Source organism: Castor canadensis, chromosome 2 (assembly GCF_047511655.1).
Source record: "Castor canadensis chromosome 2, mCasCan1.hap1v2, whole genome shotgun sequence".
In the NCBI taxonomy this organism is placed as follows: Eukaryota; Metazoa; Chordata; class Mammalia; order Rodentia; family Castoridae; genus Castor; species Castor canadensis.
The window spans coordinates 105,326,464-105,346,194 of record NC_133387.1 but is presented as its reverse complement, the minus strand read 5'-3'; the positions used below and the strand labels follow the sequence as shown (position 1 = coordinate 105,346,194).

At 55.9% G+C, this 19,731-nt stretch overlaps 1 protein-coding gene across 6 annotated transcripts; it reads left to right on the top strand.

The window, feature by feature from the left end:
- On the top strand, positions 1-18,599 carry Zmiz2 (zinc finger MIZ-type containing 2). 6 transcript variants are annotated; one of them, XM_074065429.1, is made up of 19 exons: positions 1-85; positions 7,223-7,333; positions 7,431-7,545; positions 7,952-8,058; positions 8,176-8,359; positions 8,620-8,880; positions 9,057-9,236; positions 9,739-9,816; positions 10,011-10,179; positions 11,232-11,376; positions 11,469-11,679; positions 12,904-13,009; positions 13,193-13,350; positions 15,051-15,118; positions 15,425-15,493; positions 15,681-15,925; positions 16,362-16,531; positions 16,616-16,858; positions 17,518-18,599. In XM_074065429.1, the coding sequence occupies exons 2-19, from the start codon at positions 7,284-7,286 to the stop codon at positions 17,623-17,625; spliced, it is 2,667 nt and encodes an 888-aa protein (XP_073921530.1). In that variant the 5' UTR covers positions 1-85; positions 7,223-7,283; the 3' UTR covers positions 17,626-18,599. The 6 variants fall into 6 exon arrangements, with proteins under 6 accessions (XP_073921530.1, XP_020019568.1, XP_020019565.1 ...); XM_020163979.2 differs by having other exon boundaries at positions 7,856-8,058; positions 11,469-11,547; XM_020163976.2 differs by having other exon boundaries at positions 7,856-8,058.
- Positions 18,600-19,731: the final 1,132 nt, after the last annotated feature.

Sequence of the window (19,731 nt, the reverse complement as noted above, 5' to 3'; positions counted from 1 at the left end):
GCCCCGGCGTCTCGGTCCCTCCCCGCCCCTGGCCGACAGCGAGCAGGAAGCGCGCGGTGGCTTCGCCGACGCCGCGTTCGGAAAGGTGTGGAGGGGACAGGGGGCCCGGGTCGGGATCGGGCCGCGTCGGTCGGCAGCCCGGCCCGCCCACGGTCCCCGCAGCACCTCCGCGCCCTGGGCTGCGGCACAGGCCGGCGGCCTCCCCCGCCCGAGCGCCGGCTCGGGGCTCCGCTGCTCTGGCCTGGGGGGCGGGGCCGGCGGCGCGGCGTCATGCATATGCATGAGCGGCGCGGCGGCGGCTCCATTGTGCCCTCGGAGCGGGCGGCGGCGCGATGGCGCGGGCGGCGGCGACCCGGGGGCGGCGGGCGGCGCCGAGGGCGGGCTGAGCGCATGGAGCGGCGCGGGCCAGGGGCCACGGCGGCGAGGGGCCGGGCCGGGCCGGGCGGAGGTGAGCGGGGTGGGGGGGGCTTGTGGGGCGGGGGCGGCTCCTGGCTCCTCCGCCCGCGGGCAGGTGCGGGACGGAGGGGGCGGGCAGGTGCGGCAGGTGCGGGCCGCCAGGTGTGGCTCTGTCCCCCGGGTCCCCCCCCCAACCCCGGACCAGCTGCGGTGTCCGCGGCCCAACTGGGGGTCGGGGTCTCGGCCGCCCACCTGTCCGCACCTGCCACGCGTGCGTCGTGGGTTGGGCACAGTGGGGCTCCGTGGGTGTTGGGGTCCTCCCACCCCTCTCCTGAGCCTTTGTTGGGGGGTGATCAAGGGGTGTGTGAGCGGCCTTCGGGGTCCCCCTTGCGCGGAGGAGGCTGATCGGGCCCTCACCCCAACCTGCAGTTGTGGTGCCAGGCGGTCTCACCTTCACGGTTCGCCCCTCGGTGCCCACTGTCGTGCCCACCATCAAAGGTGATGTGGAGGCCGGCGCGGGTATGGAGGAGGAGCCGCACTGCTCCTGGGCGGAGGTTGCTGACCTGTCAACACCTAGCCGTGGTTTTTATCGGGACACCCTTTTGCAAACTGAAGCTCAGACTTGAGGGTGCTGCTCTCTTGAGGCGCCTTGCCCTCCCTGTGCCTTATGTCCCCAGATGCCCTGTGTCTCCCAGGTCTCCTGTTTCCCCAAGATATCCTTTCCCCGCTACTTGGTGCCTTGCTTACCTCTGCCTGCCCTGTCTTCCTCATCCCTATGCACTGCTGACCTAACCCTGCGGTACTGTCCCTGGGCTCTGTCCCTCTTCCTCCTTCCAAGATGCCCTCTTATTAGTTGTTATCGACCATCCGTGGTGATGTCTTTGGGTTGTTTGTGTTATTGCAGATTTCATAGGGGCACAGACAGAACCATGTGACTTGATCTAAGACCATGGTGGGTATGGATAGGTTGAACATAGACTTACCACTCAGGCCTGGCAAGCTAGAACCAAGGGCATCCCCTCCCTTGCTGCTTGAGAGCAGTAATAGAAGAAGTGGAGGGAACCTTAACTACGCAGAGGACTGACCTGGAGGGCCTTGTTGGGCCCAGGGGGTGGCTCTAGGCTGGAAATGTAAATGAAGAGAAAGAGCAGATGAGGACTTCCAAAGAGGGCCTACGTGTTTGGGGAGCATCCTGACTACTGGTATCCATCTCAAAGGATGGGTGACATAAAGGCAGTCAGCTGTCCTAAGTCCTAGGACAGCCACTAGATTCCCACTTGACCCATTGTAAACTAAAGAGCCAGGTTTGGGTTGTGCCTGGACTTTTTGTTTTGTTTTTGGTGGCACTGGGATTTGAACTCAGGGCCTCACACTTGCTAGCCAGGCACTCAACCACTTGAGCCACTCCACCAGCTCTGTTCCCGGACTTTTTTTTTTTTTTTTTTTCTTTTGGTGCTGGGCCTTGAACTCAATGCCTACATCTTGAGCCACTCCACCAGCCCTTTTGTGTTAGGTATTTTCGAGATAGAGCCTCCTGAACTATTTGCCCAGGCTGGCTTCAAACCGAGATCCTCCTAATGTCTGCCTTCTGAGTAGCTGGGATTACAGGCATGAGCCACTAGTGCCCGGCTGTTCCTGAACAACTTAATGAATTTTTAACTCCACATTTAGACCAGTCACTGTTGTGGTCTCACAGGAAGAGGCAGGACTTCCAGCCACCTGGGCACATGAGCACCCTACTTTTCGACACGAAGGAACTTGCTTCTGTCATATTCCAGAACTGTCATTTATTTTCTCTCTCCCTCCTCTCTTCCCCCAGGGGTGGTTTTGCACAGGGGCTTTGGGGCCCACTTCCTGGGTCCTGCTTCTGGCTGCCCAAACAGGTAGAGGTGGATGGAGCCAAGAGACTTGGGGTATGGCCACTCTGGGACACCTGGGGAAGAGGGGACTAGAGAGGAAGGACTCCAGAGTTCTGTGCCCTGACCCCCAGAAAGCCTCAATGGCCTTCTAGACTGACCTCAAGCCAGAGGAGCTCTGTCAGGGGACCTGGCTTCCAGCTGAATGAAATTGGCACACACATAGTAAGAGCCCAGACAGACAGAAGGCCCCCAGGCAGGCTGGGCCTTACATGTCCCTGCCTCCTTCCCAGCCCTGCCTGAAGGCGGGAGAAGGGTCTGCACTTCAGACCTGTGGTTAGAAGCAGAGGGTCACAGGTACCAGACCTAGGGACTGGGGGCTTCCCAGAGAGACAAGCCCTCAGGGAGGAACCTGCAGAGTTCAGGAGAACCCCTCCCAGTGCAGAGAGGCCCGCTCAGAGGGAACTGGAAGTGTCTGTGGTCTCTGTCCACAGCAGAGAAGCATCGTGGGTGGAATTCCCCAGGCCCGTGTGACATAGGCAGGAGGCTGCAGTGGGCTTCTCTTTGCCCAGTACCTGCCCTTCTTCCCAGCTATCTGCACTTTCTAGATCGGAGGCTTTCAAACTGAACAAAGCAGCTGCAGCAGCCCCTGCAAGACAGATTTCAAGTTCAAAAACTGACCCTGGGTAGGGCCAGGCAACCTGTCCCCACGACCTGGCAGAATACCAGGATGCACTGCAATTGGGAACTGCTGCTCTAGGGGACCTGAAATGAGCAGAGGCTTGTCTGCCACCTACCTATTTCCCTCCCTGGGCTTCTAGGGACACCACCTTTGGGCTGGGGAAGGTTTTCATGATAGTTCTTCAGAGAGAAGATTGCTGCTGGGTTTTTGTAATTAAAGTTTTTTATTTGTTTGGTATTTTTTGTTTTGTTTTAATTTGAGACAGGGTCTCGCTGTGTAGCCCAGGTTGGTCTCAAACTCTTGTATTCCTTCTGCTTTGGCCTCCCAAGTGCTAGGATTACAGGCATGCACCACTTTCCTGGCTAAAGTTTTTATTTTGAGATGATTGTAGCATCCTGTATAGTTGTAAGAAATTGGGAGGAGAGATCCTTTGTATCCTTACCCAGTTCCCCCAATGGCAACATTTTGCAAAACAGTAGCATGTCACTCCAGGATACTACATTGATACAGTGCCCAGGCTGTTTTCTGTTACAGTCTTGTAGTCACACCCACCTCCCTTCTGCCAAAATTACAGACCTGGAGTGAGGAATACCCACCACCACCACATTTCACCCCTGGCCACCTCCAGTCTGTTCTTGGCCCACTCATTTCAGTGTGTCGGCAATACCAAGTGAAGGCATCATAGTTACAGCCTTTTGGTATTTCATCCAGGTGATGGTGTGTTATCAGTGGCCCATGTGATTTTCTGGCATCCACCCTTGTGGCATCCACCCTTGGTTTCGCTGTTCATCCATTGACGAGCAGATGGACTGTTTCCATTCTTTGGCTGTTAGAAATAAAGCAGTCCCGTGCAGGTTCTTATATGGACTGGAGTTGACATTTCTCTGAAGTAAATGCCCAGGAGTGCGGTGGCCAAGCTGCACCCTGGTAACTGCACGTGTGTGCTTAGTTTGATAAGAAGTGACCAGGCTGCGCCATTGTGCATTCCCACCAGCAATGGGCCAGAGATCCAGTTTCTCCTCGCCAGCATTTAGTGATGTCACTGCTTTTTAATTTAGTCATCCTGATAGACGTGTAGCAAAATCTCCTCGCACTTTAATTTGCATTTCCCCCGCTGACTAGCATCTTTTCAGATGCTTACTTGCCATCTGTGTGTCCTATCGGTAAAGTGTCTCTACTTGCTTTGTGCCTATTTTCAAACTGGAGTTTTGTTTTGTTTTGTTTGGAGTTTTTGAGAATTTGTTACACTTTCTGGATGCCAGCCCTTTGTTGGACATGTGGGTGGCAAATATTTCTCCCCAGTCTGTAGTTTAGCAGGTCTTCCACAGAGGAAGAGTTTTTAATTTGGATTAAATCCAGTTTATCCTTCATGGATCATGGGTGGTAGAGCGTCTGCCCTAGCAAATGTGAGGCCCTGAGTTCAAACCCCTGTACTGCCAAACAGACAAAAAAGTTTATCCCTTATGGACGGTGGTTTTGGGTGTTAAGTCTAAGAGCCCTCTTCCTGGCTTACATCCCAAAGATCTTCTCCTCAGTTATGTAAACATTTTAGAGTTTTGTGTTTTACTTTTAAACTTAGGAGCAAATCCATTTTGAGTTAATTTTTCTTTCTTTTTGTGGTACTGCGGTTTGAACTCAGGGCCTACATCTTGAGCCACTCCACCAGCCCTTTTTTTGTAATGGGTTTTTTCTAGATAGGGTCTCAAGAACTGTTTGTTTGAGCTGGCTTCAACCCTCTATCCCTCTATCCCTAGTAGCTAGGGTAACAGGTGTGAACAACCAGTGTCTGACTTGAGTAAATTTCAATGTGAAGTGGGAAATTTGTTTGTTTGCTTCTCCAGTGCTGGGGACCAGACCCCAGGAGGGCGTCATGCATGCTAGATGGTTTCTGTACCACTGAACACTGGACACCCCTAGTCTCTCGTCCTTCCCGCCATTTTTTTGTGTTCTGGGTTGTTTGTTCATTTTACCAGTAGACGTCCAGTTGTTCAGGGCCACTGGTTGGAGAGGCTGTCCTTTCTCCATTGAATTGCTTTTGCACGTGGCGTACTTACATGGCTGTTTTTAAGTCTGTCATCTCTTCCATTGCCTCCTGGCTCAGTCCCTCTATCAGTACACAGTCTTGATTGCTGGATCTATTTCCTGATTCCTGAAATGCACAGAGTTGCTCCAGGCCACCTCTGGCAGGTCTAGGAAGGAGTTTCTGCTTGTTCCCAAGTCCCCCTTCCTACCAGGTCACCATCCCATGGTCAGGAATGGAATGGGGATGCCAACCTCTGCTGCCTGGCTGAGGCCTTCTGGCTTCTGCTTCATGAGCAAGACTTGGTCTGGGAGGGGCCAAGAGTCAGATTTAAACCCCCACCCCCACACAGGGCAGGAGGCCTGAATACTGTGGGTGGGGCACCCTCCCACACTTCCTTCCTCTACCCTGATTGGTTCCCTTCCCTCCAGGCCTCTGCTGGGCCTGGAGGGGTCATGAACTCGCAGTGCTCTGGCTGCTGAGGCAGGGCAAGTCACAGTCCCCTTAACAGCACTTCTTATTGCTCTTGTCTGATCTGGGGCTCTGGGTGCATGGCTCATCCTTGTTGAGCCTGCAGGTGTTGTTTGCAGAATGGCTAAGGGCAGTTTTCCTCAGTGCTGAGCTGTGATCGAGGCCCCTGGTCACAGGGATCGGTGGGTCTCCTAGGCAAGAGAGAGGCCCCATGAGTGCTGGATGGCAGGATGGACGCACTGGCGGTCAGGTCAGTGTGCTCAAGGGCTGTGTTTGCGTGTGTGGCAGCCTTGCGGTACCTAAAAGGCAGTGGAAACCAGGGCAGAATGTGCTCTGGCCTCCCCAGGGACTCCCCGTAACATGGATGTGGTGGACATGAAGGTGGCCCAATATGTGTTGGGACCCAAGGTAGTGTAAGTGAGGCCCTGGGAGGGGGAGAGTCCAGGGGCAGGGCCTAGGGTAGGGCTGGGCCTGCCTGGAAAGGGGCTGGTTTGTGGCACTTAGAAGCAGCCTGGAGCTGGGCACCGGTATCTCACACCTGTAATCCTAGCTACTCAGGAGACAGGAGATCAGGAGAAGCCAGCCCTGGCAAATAGCTTGGGAGATCCTATCTCGAAAAACCTATCACTAAAAGTGCTGGTGGAGTGGCTCAAGGTGTAGGCCCTGAGTTCAAGCCCTAGTACTGCCTGGAGGTGTGCTCACTCTTGTGGCCAGTTACTCAGTGGGAGTGCAGATACAGCACAGTAAGCAGGAATCCCATCCCTTGTGCCATCCTGCCACTGCCTCCCCGCCACATTCCCTCCTGACCCCCAAGTCCCCATGGTTCCTGGATCCCATCCTGAAGAGGTAATTTAGTGTCCTCTACCCCTGCTTAAAATGTCACCTACACCACAGTCCCTGCTGTGTCTGTGGGTGCCCACCAGCCTTCCACCTGTGATGCGGTGAGCATCCCTGCTCCACATGGGCTTGTGAGGGGCAGGACTTCTTGCCTAGCCCCTGGCCCAATGGCATCCGAGTCAGTTTGGAGGTCCCCTGGCCTGGAGCCCTTTTGCCCTCTTGGAGGGAGGGAGCCATCAGCCAGGGACTGGGCTATAAACCCTGCTTCAGCAGTGTCCACACACTCTCCTCCAGGTTAGACTGGAAGATGGCTCTTCTGTATCCACTTTGTTTTTTTGAGACAGGGTCTTGCCATGTAGCTCATGCTAGCCTTAAACTCCTGATCCTTCTGCTTCCACCTCTTGAGTGCTGGGATTACAGGTATGCACCACCATGCCCAGCTTCTGAAACCACTTCTTGACCTTCTCAGCCCCTGCTTCAGCTCAGAGCCCCCTCTAGCTCTACTCCTTCTCAGCTCCTTGGGCCGCCCAGGGTGGGCAAGACTCTGAGTAGGTGACACCTCCCTCTGTCCTCCACACCAGGACCTTCTGAGGGATTCCTGGCAACCCTGTCCTCTAGCCCTAACAATATGGGGCAGCCCCATTGATCCCCCCAGCTTTATGTGGATATCCAGTTCTTGGTACTTAGAACCAGAAAGCCTATTTCCAGGGTGGATCCAAGAGCTGTGAGTAGCAGGCCCAGGTCAGAAAGGCTTCATGCTAGCTTCTGGGCTTGGTTTACAGTAAAAGGGTTGAGCGGGTAAGGATGACTTAGCTTCCTCTAGTGCCCTGCCTTCCACTGGACCCCAGCCATCCCTTCCTTACAGAGGAAGAGGCAGGCCTGGTGGCCCTGGCTCCCTCTGCTCTGCCTGAAAGGGTCTCTGGCTACATGTAAGCTCATACCTTTGCCTTCTATCCACAGCTAGAGCAGCAAGTCTCAAATAAACACCAGCAAACCCGGCCCACAGGCCACTCTGTGGTCAATGAACTCCATGAACCCCATGAAACCTGCCCTACCCCCCGCCCCACATGGGTGAGTGTGGGCCCCTGCGGCCAGCCCCTTGCGGGCCCTGGGCTCTTGGGCACCTGTGGCCTTGGGACCCAGGCCTCACCCGCTGTTCTCCCTGTAGTGATGGTTCATTTGCATATGAGTCTGTGCCTTGGCAACAAAGCGCCACTCAGCCAGCCGGGTCACTGTCTGTGGTCACTACTGTGTGGGGAGTTGGCAACGCGACCCAGAGCCAGGTGAGCACCCAAACACCCAAACACCTCCCAGGCCAGAGCCTTGGTGGCACCTAACCGTGCTTCCTGCTTTCTTAGAGCCCTGAGACAGAAGGGGAGCAGGGAGGAGGCTGGGGCATGACAACAGGGTTTGCTGAGTCTCACAAGTCATCCACGGGGTGCTGGTTTTCTTCACTGTCTTCAGCATGACCCATGGGCTCCATTCTGCCCCTCCCCAGGTCCTCTCCACACTCGCTAGCCCTCCTGGTTTAGAGCTGTGGCTTGAAGAGAGTGATCTGGCTGGTTCCCTTTGGTAATTCCCACTTCCTTGTAGGTTTTGGGAAACCCAATGGGCCCTGCAGGAAGCCCCCCTGGTGGCTCCATGATGCCTGGTGTGGCAAGTGGCAGCTCTGCCTTGACCTCCCCGCAGTGCCTGGGACAGCAGGCGTTTGCTGAAGGCGGAGCCAGCAAGGGCTATGTACAGCAGGGCGTGTATGGCCGCGGGGGCTACCCTGGGGGCCCCAGCTTTACCACTGGGTAAGTGGGGCCCTTACCTGCCAGTGACTGGACTGTCAGCCCAGCAGGCACCTGGCAGCTGCTTCCCCACAATGGAGGAGCCCATGCAGAGAGTGTGGCAGCTTATGTCTCTTACAGGTATGCAGGTGGCCCTGGGGGCCTGGGCCTCCCCTCACATGCTGCACGGCCTTCTGCAGACTTCACGCAAGCTGCAGCCGCTGCTGCCATGGCTGCCGCCGCAGCCACTGCCACTGCCACTGCCACCGCCACTGTGGCTGCCCTACAGGAGAAGCAGAGCCAGGAGCTAAGCCAATATGGAGCGGTGAGGCCCAGTCCCAGCTCTGCCATGTGGTGGCCAGCCTGGGTGGGCCCAGGGGAGATTCTTCTGCAAGGGAGTGGAGGTCTGAGAACTCAAGGGACCTACGTGAAATGAGCTGGGGGCTCCTCAGGCCAGTGACAGTTGAGAAGGAAAGGAGTAAGGACCTGAGGGAGGCCCTGGGGCCAGATGCAAGTGGGCTGTGCTCATTTTTTGGAGCCCTGCGTAGGTGGAGCCGGAACCATTCCTCTTCTTTCTCTTCTTAGATGGGGACTGGACAGTCTTTTAACAGCCAGTTTCTGCAGCATGGAGGTCCCCGGGGACCCACCGTCCCTCCTGGCATGAACCCTACTGGCATGGGAGGAATGATGGGCCCCTCTGGCCTTTCCTCCATGGCCATGAACCCAACCCGGGCAGCAGGCATGACACCCTTGTATGCAGGGCAGCGCCTACCCCAGCATGGGTACCCTGGGCCTCCCCAGGCCCAGCCACTGCCCCGACAAGGAGTCAAGAGAGCCTACTCAGAGGTGAGTGTTCTGGTTGCCCAGTTTCCCGTGCTGGGTACTGATTCCCCACCCTCCTGTCCTCAGAGCTATAAGAACTGTCTGTCCAGAGGACTGGGGAGCCCACCTTCCCAGCACATGGGAAGCTGCTTCCCTCTGATACCTCTTTTTCTCGCCCTGGGCGTTTCCCTCTTCTTCAGGTGTACCCAGGGCAGCAGTACCTTCAAGGAGGCCAGTATGCACCCAGCACTGCCCAGTACGCGCCTGGTCCTGGGCAGCCCCCTGCCCCTTCTCCCTCCTACCCTGGGCATAGGCTGCCCCTGCAGCAGGGCATAGGCCAGTCCCTGTCCGCTCCTGGTCCCACAGGACTGCACTACAAGGTAGGGTTGGCTCCCTTGAGCCTGTGCTAGGCTGAGGACCACAGGACAGTGGGGACCTGGAGGCAGTCCTGCTCTTGAGGAGCAGTGGGCTGGCTTGAGTAAAGCCGCACAGGGGTCCAGCCAGGCAGGAGCTGCTCCTGGGGTGAAGGGCTCTGTTCAGGATTCATGTGTCTCCATGGAAGTTTGGTGTAGCAGCAGACAGCTGTCCAAGTCATTCTGGCATCCTTTATGGAAAAGTGTCCCATCAAGAGGACAGGCCCTCTCTGCTGGCAGTGCACTCCATCCAGAGTGTGGGTGGGTAGGTGGGTGGTACAGCTAGAGGTCAAGGAGGGGAAGAGGAGGGAAGGGTCACCCATTTTTCTATAGTGGCAACTTTTTACACTTTGAAATCAGTAATGTTCCTTGTGGATGGTTTGGAAAATGCAAGGGAGTGGTGGGCTTCTGGGATCAGCTCCAGGGGGCAGGCTGGAGCCCCAGGCCCACTCAGTTTTCCCTCTCGCAGCCCACAGAGCAGTTCAACGGGCAGGGCACCAGCTTCAATGGGAGCACTGTCAGCTACAGCCAGCCTGGCCTGAGTGGGGTATGGGCTTGCTGGGTGGGTGGGCCGGGAGGTTCACAGGAGGTTCCCAAGGTGGTGGGCCATGGAAGGAGGGCACCCTTGGGGCTGCCTCCTGCCCACCTCTGTCCTGATGGCTTCTGGGGGTGCTCTGTGAACAGACTCCACCCCACCCACTCTGCCATTCTGCTTTGACTGTTTCTGCTCAACCCTTATAGCCTGCCCGGTCCATCCCTGGCTACCCCAGCTCCCCACTGCCGGGGAACCCCACACCACCCATGACGCCTAGCAGCAGTGTCCCCTACATGTCCCCAAGCCAGGAGGTCAAGTCTCCCTTCCTGACTGACCTCAAGCCAGGCCTCAGCTCCTTGCACCCATCGCCATCTGGTGAGTACTCATGTTCAGGAGCACGGCCGTAACCAAGCTGGGGTGCCTTCAGACATCCTGGGACTCCAGAGAGTTCTGGGGGACCTTGGGGGTCAGTTACAGCTGCTACATCCTGAGAAAATGCAAGATTGTGTTCTTGGTTTTTTTTGTTTTTTTTTTTTTCGGTCTGCAACTGGGGTTTGAACTCAGGGCTTCATGTTTGCAAAACAGACGCTGTACCACTTGAGCCACACCTCTAGTCCATTTTGCACTGGTTGTTTTGAAGTTGGGGTCTCACGAGCTATTTGCCCAGGCTGTCTTGAACCATGATTCTCCCAGTCGAATCTCAGCCTCCCAAGTAGTTAGGATGACAGGCGCAAGCCACAGTTGTCTTCTTTTTTTTTTTTTGGTACTGGGGTTTGAACTTGGGGCCCTACACCTTGAGCCACTTCACCATAATGGTTATTTTTTTTTTGTTTTTTTTTTTTTTTGAGATACGGTCTTGTGAACTATTTGCCAGGGCTTGCTTTGAACTGTGATCCTCCTGATCTCTGCCTCCTGAGTAGCTAGGATTACAGGCGTGAGCCACTGGCCCCTGGCTAGGATTCTATCTTGAAAGAAAAGCCGTTACATGCTTCTGTTTTCTGTTTCTGGTCCTGTGCAGATCAGTTTTTGTGAGTGTTCTCTCTAGAAAACACTCATGCACACAAAATTTTGTATGTGATTTCAGGGATTCATAAACCCCCAAAGCCTGTCCCATAGTTAGGAGCGTCTACTTTCAGAGAGACCTCCATAGTGGAAGTTGAGGTCCACTCACACCCTGGTCCCCAGTCTCTGAGTGCACTAACCATCTTCTTGCGTGGTCCCTGTCAGTTCAGAGGACACTGGGTTGGGTAACTGAGGCAGGACAAGGCAGTGGGACGTTGGCCCAAGGTGTGGAGAGAGAGGTTGGCCAAGGCCCCACCATGGGAGATGCATTCCTGGCAGGAGAGCTCAGGAGCAGCAACCATCCTTCAGTGGTGGAGACACTCTGGTTGGCGTCCACTCACAGGCAGCACTGCCTCTGTCCCCAGCAAGTGGCCCTTGTGATGAGCTGCGGCTGACCTTCCCAGTGCGGGATGGGGTGGTCCTGGAGCCCTTCCGCCTACAGCACAACCTGGCTGTGAGCAACCATGTCTTCCAGCTCCGAGACTCTGTCTACAAGACCCTGATGCTGAGGTGAGCCCCCTGTCCTGCCCTGCCCTGCCTGGCCCTGTCCAGCCCCATCCAGCCCTGTACACACATTCTCTGATGGCCTCCCCGCTCTGCAGGCCTGACCTGGAGCTGCAGTTCAAGTGCTACCACCATGAAGACCGGCAGATGAATACCAACTGGCCGGCCTCTGTGCAGGTCAGCGTCAATGCCACGCCCCTCACCATTGAGCGGGGAGACAACAAGACCTCGCACAAGCCCCTCTACCTGAAGCACGTGTGCCAGCCTGGACGCAACACCATCCAGATCACCGTGACTGCCTGCTGCTGCGTGCGTGCCCAGCAGGGTGTTGGGGAGGGCGGAGGGCTGCAGCACCCCCAGTTCTGTTGACAGCTAGTCCTGAGTGGAGGGGGTGGCTGAGGGTGCAGGCCTACCATTTTTTTTTATTTTGGTGGGACTGAGTTTGAACTCAGGGCTTTGCACTTGCAAAATGGACTGAGCCACACCTCCAGTCCATTTTGCTCTGGTTATTTTGGAGATGGGGTCTCAAGAACTGTTTGCCCAGGCTGGCCTCGAACCTCCATTCTCCTGATCTCAGCCTCCCATGCAGCTAGGATTATAGGCTAAGAAAAGGTATGCTGTTAAGTAGGCCTAGCTATTTTCCAGTTAGGTTAATCTTACTAGATTTTTTTTTTTTTCCAGTAGCAGGGCTTGAACTCAAGGGCTACACCTTGAGCCGCTCCACCATCTCTTTTTTGTGATGGGTTTTTTGAGATAGGGTCTTGGGAACTATTTGCCCTGGCTGGCTTTGAACTGTGATCCTCCGGATCTCTGCCTCCTGAGTAGCCGGGAGCTACTGGCACCTGGCTAAGCTTGCTAGATTTGATGCTCACGTTAATTTTGTGAGAGACCAAGCCCTACAGAGAGCCCATGGGAGGGCTCCGCCTGCAGCTGACCTGGCATCCCGATTCCCGCAGATGGGGTCCCACAGACCTTGACCTCCATTGGCCCCACTCCCATCCTGGCTGTGAGGACTGGAGATGAGATAATGAGACATAAAGTTACATGGGATGTGGAAGTTTAAGTCAGACCCAGCGTCAGAAGGGCAGATGGCATAGTAGGGATGTGTGGGACATTTCTGGTGACAGAGGGTGAGGCCAGGGCAGTAGCCGAGCAAGCATGGGCTGCAGAGAAGAGCAGCTGAGATAGATATGAGTACGTTAGGAGTGCCCAGCCACCCAGCTGCGGCCAAGGCCAAGCTCACAAAGCCATCTGTCCGTGCGCCACCACTCAGGAGGGCAAGTCCGAGCTGCTAGGGGTGTGGTCAGCTTGGCCCTCTTTTCCCCTAGACCCCTTCTATTTATTTGCTGGTACTGGAGTTTGACTCAGTTCCTCACACTTGCTAGGCAGGCTCTCTTACCATTTGAGCCACTCTGCCAGCACCCCCACACGTCTTCCCTCTCTCCCTGGCACCCCTTGACACAGCTCCTCGCTGTCTGTGCTCTTCTCTCCGACCGTGTCCCCTTACCCACCACGTCTTCCACTGTGTTGCAGTCCCACCTCTTTGTGCTGCAGCTGGTCCACCGTCCATCCGTCCGCTCCGTGCTGCAGGGCCTCCTCAAAAAACGCCTCCTGCCCGCTGAGCACTGCATCACCAAGAGTGAGTGTCCCCACCCCTCAGGAACACTGCTCCCTCTGCACTGCATACACTGGCATCACAAAAGGCCAGCTCCTCAGGCCAGTGGCTCAGTGCAGGGTGGAGGTGGGGGGAGTGGTTAATGGAGCAGTGGTCATGTTCCCCGGTGAGGGAACCTTGCTTAAGCCCTTTCCCTCTCCATGCCAGTAAAGCGGAACTTCAGTAGTGGCACCATCCCTGGCACCCCTGGGCCCAATGGAGAGGATGGGGTGGAGCAGACGGCCATCAAGGTGGCCCTGAAGTGCCCCATCACCTTCCGCAGAATCCAGCTCCCTGCCCGCGGCCATGACTGTCGCCACATACAGGTGGGTGCTCACTGCAGGGCCTTGCTGCAGTTTGCTGCCTTTAAAATATTTTGAGGACTGGTGGAGTGGCTCAAGTGGTAGAGTGCCTGCTTAGCAAGCCTGAGGCCCTGAGTTCAAACCCCAGTACGGCCAAAAAAAAACTACAAGTCTCATGATTAGGCAGTTCTCCTTCTGGCTGTTTACCCAACAGAAGTGTATACAACAGTATTTATGGCTACCTGATTTATAATAGCTTCAAATAGAAACAGATGTTTAACAAATATTTTGAGCCAGACATTGTGGGACATGCCTGTAATCCCAGCACTCTGGAGGCTGAGTCAGAAGATTGAGAGTTTGAGGCCAGCCTGGGCTACATAGCAAGATCCTGTCTCAAAAACAAAACCAAAAATGCATGTCATGTCTTGCAGGAAAATAGATAGAACTGGAAATTACTGTGTTAAGAGATAAGCCAAGCTCAAAACACAAATCTCATACGTTTTCACTCGTAGAATCTGACCTAAAATGATGATGACATTAATAATAATAGTTATAATGTAAAAGGTGGACTGTGGGGTCCACACGGGGTGGGGGAGGAGAGGACACTGAGCATGAAGAGGAGGGACATACGCTGCATATGTACAGGTGAAGACAGTGTCACGAAGCCTCCTAAACACTGTTTCAGAGAGGGGGAGGCTGCCTAGTAAGCGGAAGCCTTCAGTTCAAACCCCAATTCTGCCAAAAAAAATTAAATTAAAAAAAAAGTTTTGAATGCCAGGCGCTGGTGGCTCACGCCTGTAATCCTAGCTACTCAGGAGACACAGATCAGGAGGATCGCGGTTCAAAGCCAGCCTGGGCAAATAGTTGGGAGACCCTATCTCGAAAAACCCTTCACAAAAAAAAAAAGGGGGCTGGTGGAGTGGCTCGAGGTAAAGGCCCTGAGTTCAAGCCCCAGTACCACAAAAAAAAAAAAAAAAAAGAAAGAAAGGTTTTAGCTGACACCTTAGTTCATCCAGGCCCATTCCCTCCCCTGGGGATTGAACTTTTTTTCTTCTAAATAAACCATAATTTTCTCTTATTTTTAGTAGCTACTGCATTACCAAGGATCTTTTTTTTTTTTTTTTTTTTTTGGTGGGACTGGGGTTTGAACTCAGGGCTTTGCACTTGCAAAGCAGGCACTCTATTGCTTGAGCCACACCTCCAGTCCATTTTGCTCTGGTTATTTTGGAGATGGGGTCTTGAGAACTGTTTGCCAGGGCTGGCTTCAAACAGAGATCCACCTGATCTCAGCCTCCCAAGCGTCTAGGATTACAGGTGTAAGCCGCCTGAGCCCAGCACACGGGTCTGTTTTTAAAGGCTTAGGGGAGTGGTACAGCCTTCTTTCTGCCCACCTGTCTGCAAAGGTGCGGTCTTTGCAGAATGCGGCTCTGGACTGCAGCTGTTCCCCTGAGGTCTCCTTTAACTCCTGCTCTGGGGGCCGGCCACTGTCAGCACAGCTGCCCGGTCCTTGCTGTGGTCACAGGGCATTGCGGGTGTGGTGAGGGCAACTTGGCTAATCCCCACGTTTGGCCCATTAGGGTGATGTTGCAGAGGGAACCTAGTGCCTGAGGTGTCTGGAGCTCACACACAGACAGTTACACATTGCAGAAGATAGATCACAGGGTGGGCATCGCTCCTGCGAGGGCCCATGGTGAGAAACGACCTGTGTCCTCGTCTCTCCACAGTGCTTTGACCTGGAGTCCTACCTACAGCTCAACTGTGAACGAGGGACCTGGAGGTGCCCTGTGTGCAAGTGAGCCTCATGGGTGATGAGGGAGGAGCTGCCACTTCCTCTGTGGCTTCTGTAGGGGAAACTCCAGCAGCATTAGCAAATACACACCTGGTTGAAAGGGTCACAGAACAGACCATGTAGCCCAGCCCAGGGCACAAACCTCCTGCTGGGTGGTTATCACAGGGTTGCCTCACACTGGATGACTGTGGACTGATGCCTCACATACGTGGTCCCCATGCACAGAGTCACTCTACATAGGTGACAGGCTGAGGAAGGACAGCCGAGGTTGGACAAGGCCTTTGAACCAGTGCCCTTTGTTTTCTACAGCAAGACGGCATTGCTGGAGGGCCTGGAGGTGGACCAGTACATGCTGGGCATCCTGATCTACATTCAGAAGTAAGTGACCTCTTCCTGCCACCTCAGTGTTTGTGGCCAGCAGAGGGTTCCTGCCGCTGGGTTCCAGCCAGAGGTGGCACCCCAGCCCCAGGCCCCACATGCTGCCCAGCTCCCCCAGGAGGTGCCCTGGGGGAGCAGGGGCAGCACAGACGGCAAGTGACCGGCACCTGTGTCCCTCCTTGCCTAGCTCGGACTACGAGGAGATCACCATTGACCCCACGTGCAGCTGGAAGCCGGTGCCCGTGAAGCCTGACGTTCACATCAAGGAGGAGCCCGATGGGCCGGTGCTGAAGCGCTGTCGCACCGTGAGCCCCGCCCATGTACTCATGCCCAGCGTGATGGAGATGATCGCGGCCCTGGGCCCCGGCGCTGCCCCCTTCACACCCCTGCAGCCCCCCACAGCCCCTGCCCCCAGCGACTACCCTGGCCAGGGTGAGTACAGCACACCTGTGGACCCCAGTGGCCCTGGGAAAAGGAGCATCCTCTTCAGATGAGTGTCCATGCCTGTGGGAGCATCGCTCGCAGGCCATGAGCCTGGTTCCCACTGTGTCAGAGCACCTGGATAAGGTGTCATCCTCCCCATCCCGAACATGGTGGTGAGGCCTCCGCCACCCTGCCCCCCCAGTTTTAGCAAGGGGACCTTGGCTACAACACAAATTGGCCCCATCTGGGCACGTGGTGCATTTGGTTGTGGGTCCCAGTCCATCACCCCTGAGGCCTCTGCTCCTAGGATTGTCCCAAGGCAGACTGTCCCCCTGGCATAGTGAGAAGTGTGTAGTCACTGTTGCCAGCGGTAGGTGCTTCAGCCAGCCACTCTCCTGGCACCTCTGCCAGCCTGAGCCCTCCCAACCTGACTCTGCTCTTGCAGGTTCCAACTTCCTGGGGCCTGGAACCTTCCCAGAGTCTTTCCCACCCACCACGCCCAGCACCCCAAACCTTGCTGAGTTTGCCCCAGGGCCACCCCCAATCTCCTACCAGTCCGACATTCCCAGCAGCCTCCTGACGCCAGACAAGTCCGCTCCCTGCCTCCCGGGCCAGGTCAGTGCTGTGCTAAGCTGAGGAGCTGTGGGGGACTCCTCAGGGAAGGCTTGGGCTGTTTTAACAACTTCTCTCCATCCACAGATGGCACCAGCAGGCCACCTGGACCCGGCCCACAATCCCGGGCCACCAGGGCTGCACACCTCCAATCTGGGGGCCCCCCCAGGTCCCCAGCTGCACCATCCAAACCCTTCCCCTGCATCCCGGCAGCCCTTGGGCCAAGCAAGCACGGGGCCTGTCAGCGAGCTGGCCTTCAATCCAGTCACAGGCGTGATGGGGCCTCCCACCATGTCTGGTGCGGGGGAGGCCTCAGAACCAGCCCTAGATGTGAGTACCAGATCTTGGGCTGGGGAGTGAGTGCATGGGAGCCCCTGAAGGCGATTTGTCCATTGTCCCCCTGGGTCCACTGTACCTCAGAGAAAGAAAAATGGTGACACCTCAGGAAGTCCTGGTCAGATAACATCAACCAAATGAGGCTCCGTTAAGCATGCGTCAGACAGACATCTTGAATATCTGGGGTGCTAGGTACCCTGAGGACTGGGCACTGTCATGGTTGTGTGCAGAATCCTCTGAGAAGACCAGGCTTGACGCTCAGTCCTTAGAATCTGACATGACCCGTTCATTCCTTCAAGTTCTGCGTCTTGATGAGTGGTGTGCAAGCCCCAGCTCAGTATATGAAAGCTGGTTAACTATCCCTAGAACCTAATTGAAATCCCACACAAAAAAGACTAGAACAACCAACCCAGAGCAGAAAATCCTAGGGGCTTGGAATCCTACCACCTGCATTCGCCCCTGGGAATCACACTGTGGAGGCCCTTTTGGGGCCTCTGCACCCCATGCACAGCTGAGCCATGTTGAGTGGGCACTCTGACTCCTGATGGTGTCTACCAGCATGTTGGGAGCACTTCCTGGTCCCAGGGCAGCGTGGCCACCTGGACATGATGGGTCTGAGATCAGTGCTGCTAATGTGTTTGCTTTGTCCCCAGCTGCTTCCAGAGCTGACCAACCCCGATGAGCTGCTGTCCTACCTGGGCCCACCGGACCTCCCCACCAATAACAACGATGACCTGCTCTCTCTCTTTGAGAACAACTGATTCCGAGTTGACCCCCGGCCCTGCAGGGGCACACTCAAAGATGTCACCACGGCCTGCCCTCCTCACCCAGCCCCACAGGATGCCTGGCAGTCCTCCCTAAACCTCCCCCTGTACATGCCGAGCCAGGGCCTGCCACTGCCAGCTCCTCGTGGAACTGGAAGCAGTCGCGTGCCGTGTCTGAGGCACCCTCGCCAGTGGCCTCACCATCCTCCCTCCCCCAAACCCACTGCTACAGAACGGTTTTAGCCGAGGTGCCCTGTTGGCCCTGTCCAGCCATGTGCACACCCCATACCCCTGATCTTGTGGCCTTGCACCTTGTCCTTTCACCCCTGCCTGCTCCCCCCCAGCCTGCATCTGGTCCATCATTCGCCCTTCTGTTTCTGCTCGTTTGGGAGAAGAGCCAGGTGTACCACGAGGCTGGCTCTGGCCCCTCAGCCTGCAGCTCCACTGGCCTGTGCCTGGCAGCCCTGGCCCTGGAAGCTCTCCGGGGCCTGGAGTGCCCACCCAGCCCAGCCTGGTGGTGTGGGGTCCCTCCTGCCCTGAGTTCCAGGCAGAGGCTGGGCTCTGGGGATGTGAAGCACAACACTGTACATAGTGTAGAAACACTACCAGCCAAGGGGGAGGGCACAAGCTGTGCAACTCGGCCCAGGCTGCCCTCTGCCCTCTGCAGACAGCCCCAGCTCCAGCTCAGAGGGAGGTTCTGGCCCTGCTCGGGTGGGTGCTCAGACTCAGCTCGGTGTGCAAGTTCCCTTGTGGGCTGCTCTCCCAAGTTCCCCTTTTCTGTGAAAGTGAAGACAGTACAGCTGTGTTTTTTAAAACCACCTCTGGCTCCACCCCAGTCCCACACCCAGGTGGGGGAGGAAGCCATTGTATCTGCTGGCTCAGGCCAAGCCTGCAGGCAGTGCGCCCAGCCCGCCCGCCCGTTCTGTCTCCTGTCTGTGCGATCTCCATTAAAGGACTCCCTGTTGATGGGCCTGCTGAGTCCCTTCCTCATGTTGGGGGCTGGGGTCTCCCTAGGGACCAGGTCCACGTCCGCAGGGTCCCACATGGTGCTCTGGGAGTTACACACTGAGCCTCAGCTCTTCCTACCTCATGGTAAATTTCCTTTTCCCTGGAATTTTCCAAGTTGGCTTTAGCGGGAGAGCCACTTTGTGAGGTGTCCCAGGCTTGGCCAGGAGACACTCACCACCATGTCACCTTCCCTGGGTGCACCCTGGGCAGGGAGCCAGCTGTCTGTTGGGTGAGGTCCCTGGGCCTCACCAGAGCAGGGCTCTGCGTCTCCCTCCTTGAGGGGTGTAAAGCTGTGTCCTAGTACTATCTACCTTTCCAGCTTGGGGACTTGGGTTGGGCCCAGTGGCCCCTCTTCCAAAAGCCTTCCAATGTAGCAGTTGAGATGGGGACTGCTGGTGTGGGGTTGTGGGGAGTGCACCAGGGCCTTCCCCATGCCCTAAAGCCTGAAGCTGCAGGGTGGAAATGGGGGCGTGGTTGAGCAGCTCACCTAGCTGAGAGCAGCTGACATTTGGGACCATTGCAGGTGGTCCTTTTTGTCATTCCTCCCCCACACACCAGGAGTCTGGTCGTGGCTTTTCTGCCCTCTGGCCAGGGGAACAGACATGAACAGTAGGCTAGGCCCCAGGAAGTGTGTAGACACTGCTCACCAGAGTCTTCAGCTATAGACAGCCACCTGCCCTGGGGAAAGCAGGGGGTGGGGCTCTAGGAGTGCCATCTGACTGCTGGGCTTCACTGCACCAAGGAGAAACCTGGAGGGTGGCTGCATGAGGAGTGACTGCCCAGATATTCTAGAGCAAAGAACACCAACCATTGCCTCGAACACCATCATGAATGGGTCTCTGAAACAATTTGGGATACAGGCAAAGCCATTTTTAATACAGTTCAAAGTCAATGTGAAGCATGTAGGAGTTACATGGGAGGTCAGCATGGCTTACCATTGGTGTGGGACAGGGACCTTCTGGTCTTCAAGGTGGTGGTAGCTTCATGGGTCTTCATCCGTCACACTTCCTTTGTCAGTTACCTGTGTGCCAAGTATTATGCAACCTTAAAGACAAAACACTGACAAATAGAGCAGTCTTCAGGACATGTCTCTGT

Bases quoted from the DNA above. Each gene is read 5' to 3' on its own strand.
- Zmiz2 (XM_020163976.2), top strand. From the start codon at position 7,284: ATGAACTCCATGAACCCCATGAAACCTGCCCTACCCCCCGCCCCACAT. The intron at 13,010-13,192 runs GTGAGTGTCCCC...TCTCCATGCCAG, and splicing joins TGAGCACTGCATCACCAAGA to TAAAGCGGAACTTCAGTAGT. The intron at 15,494-15,680 runs GTAAGTGACCTC...CTCCTTGCCTAG, and splicing joins ATCCTGATCTACATTCAGAA to CTCGGACTACGAGGAGATCA.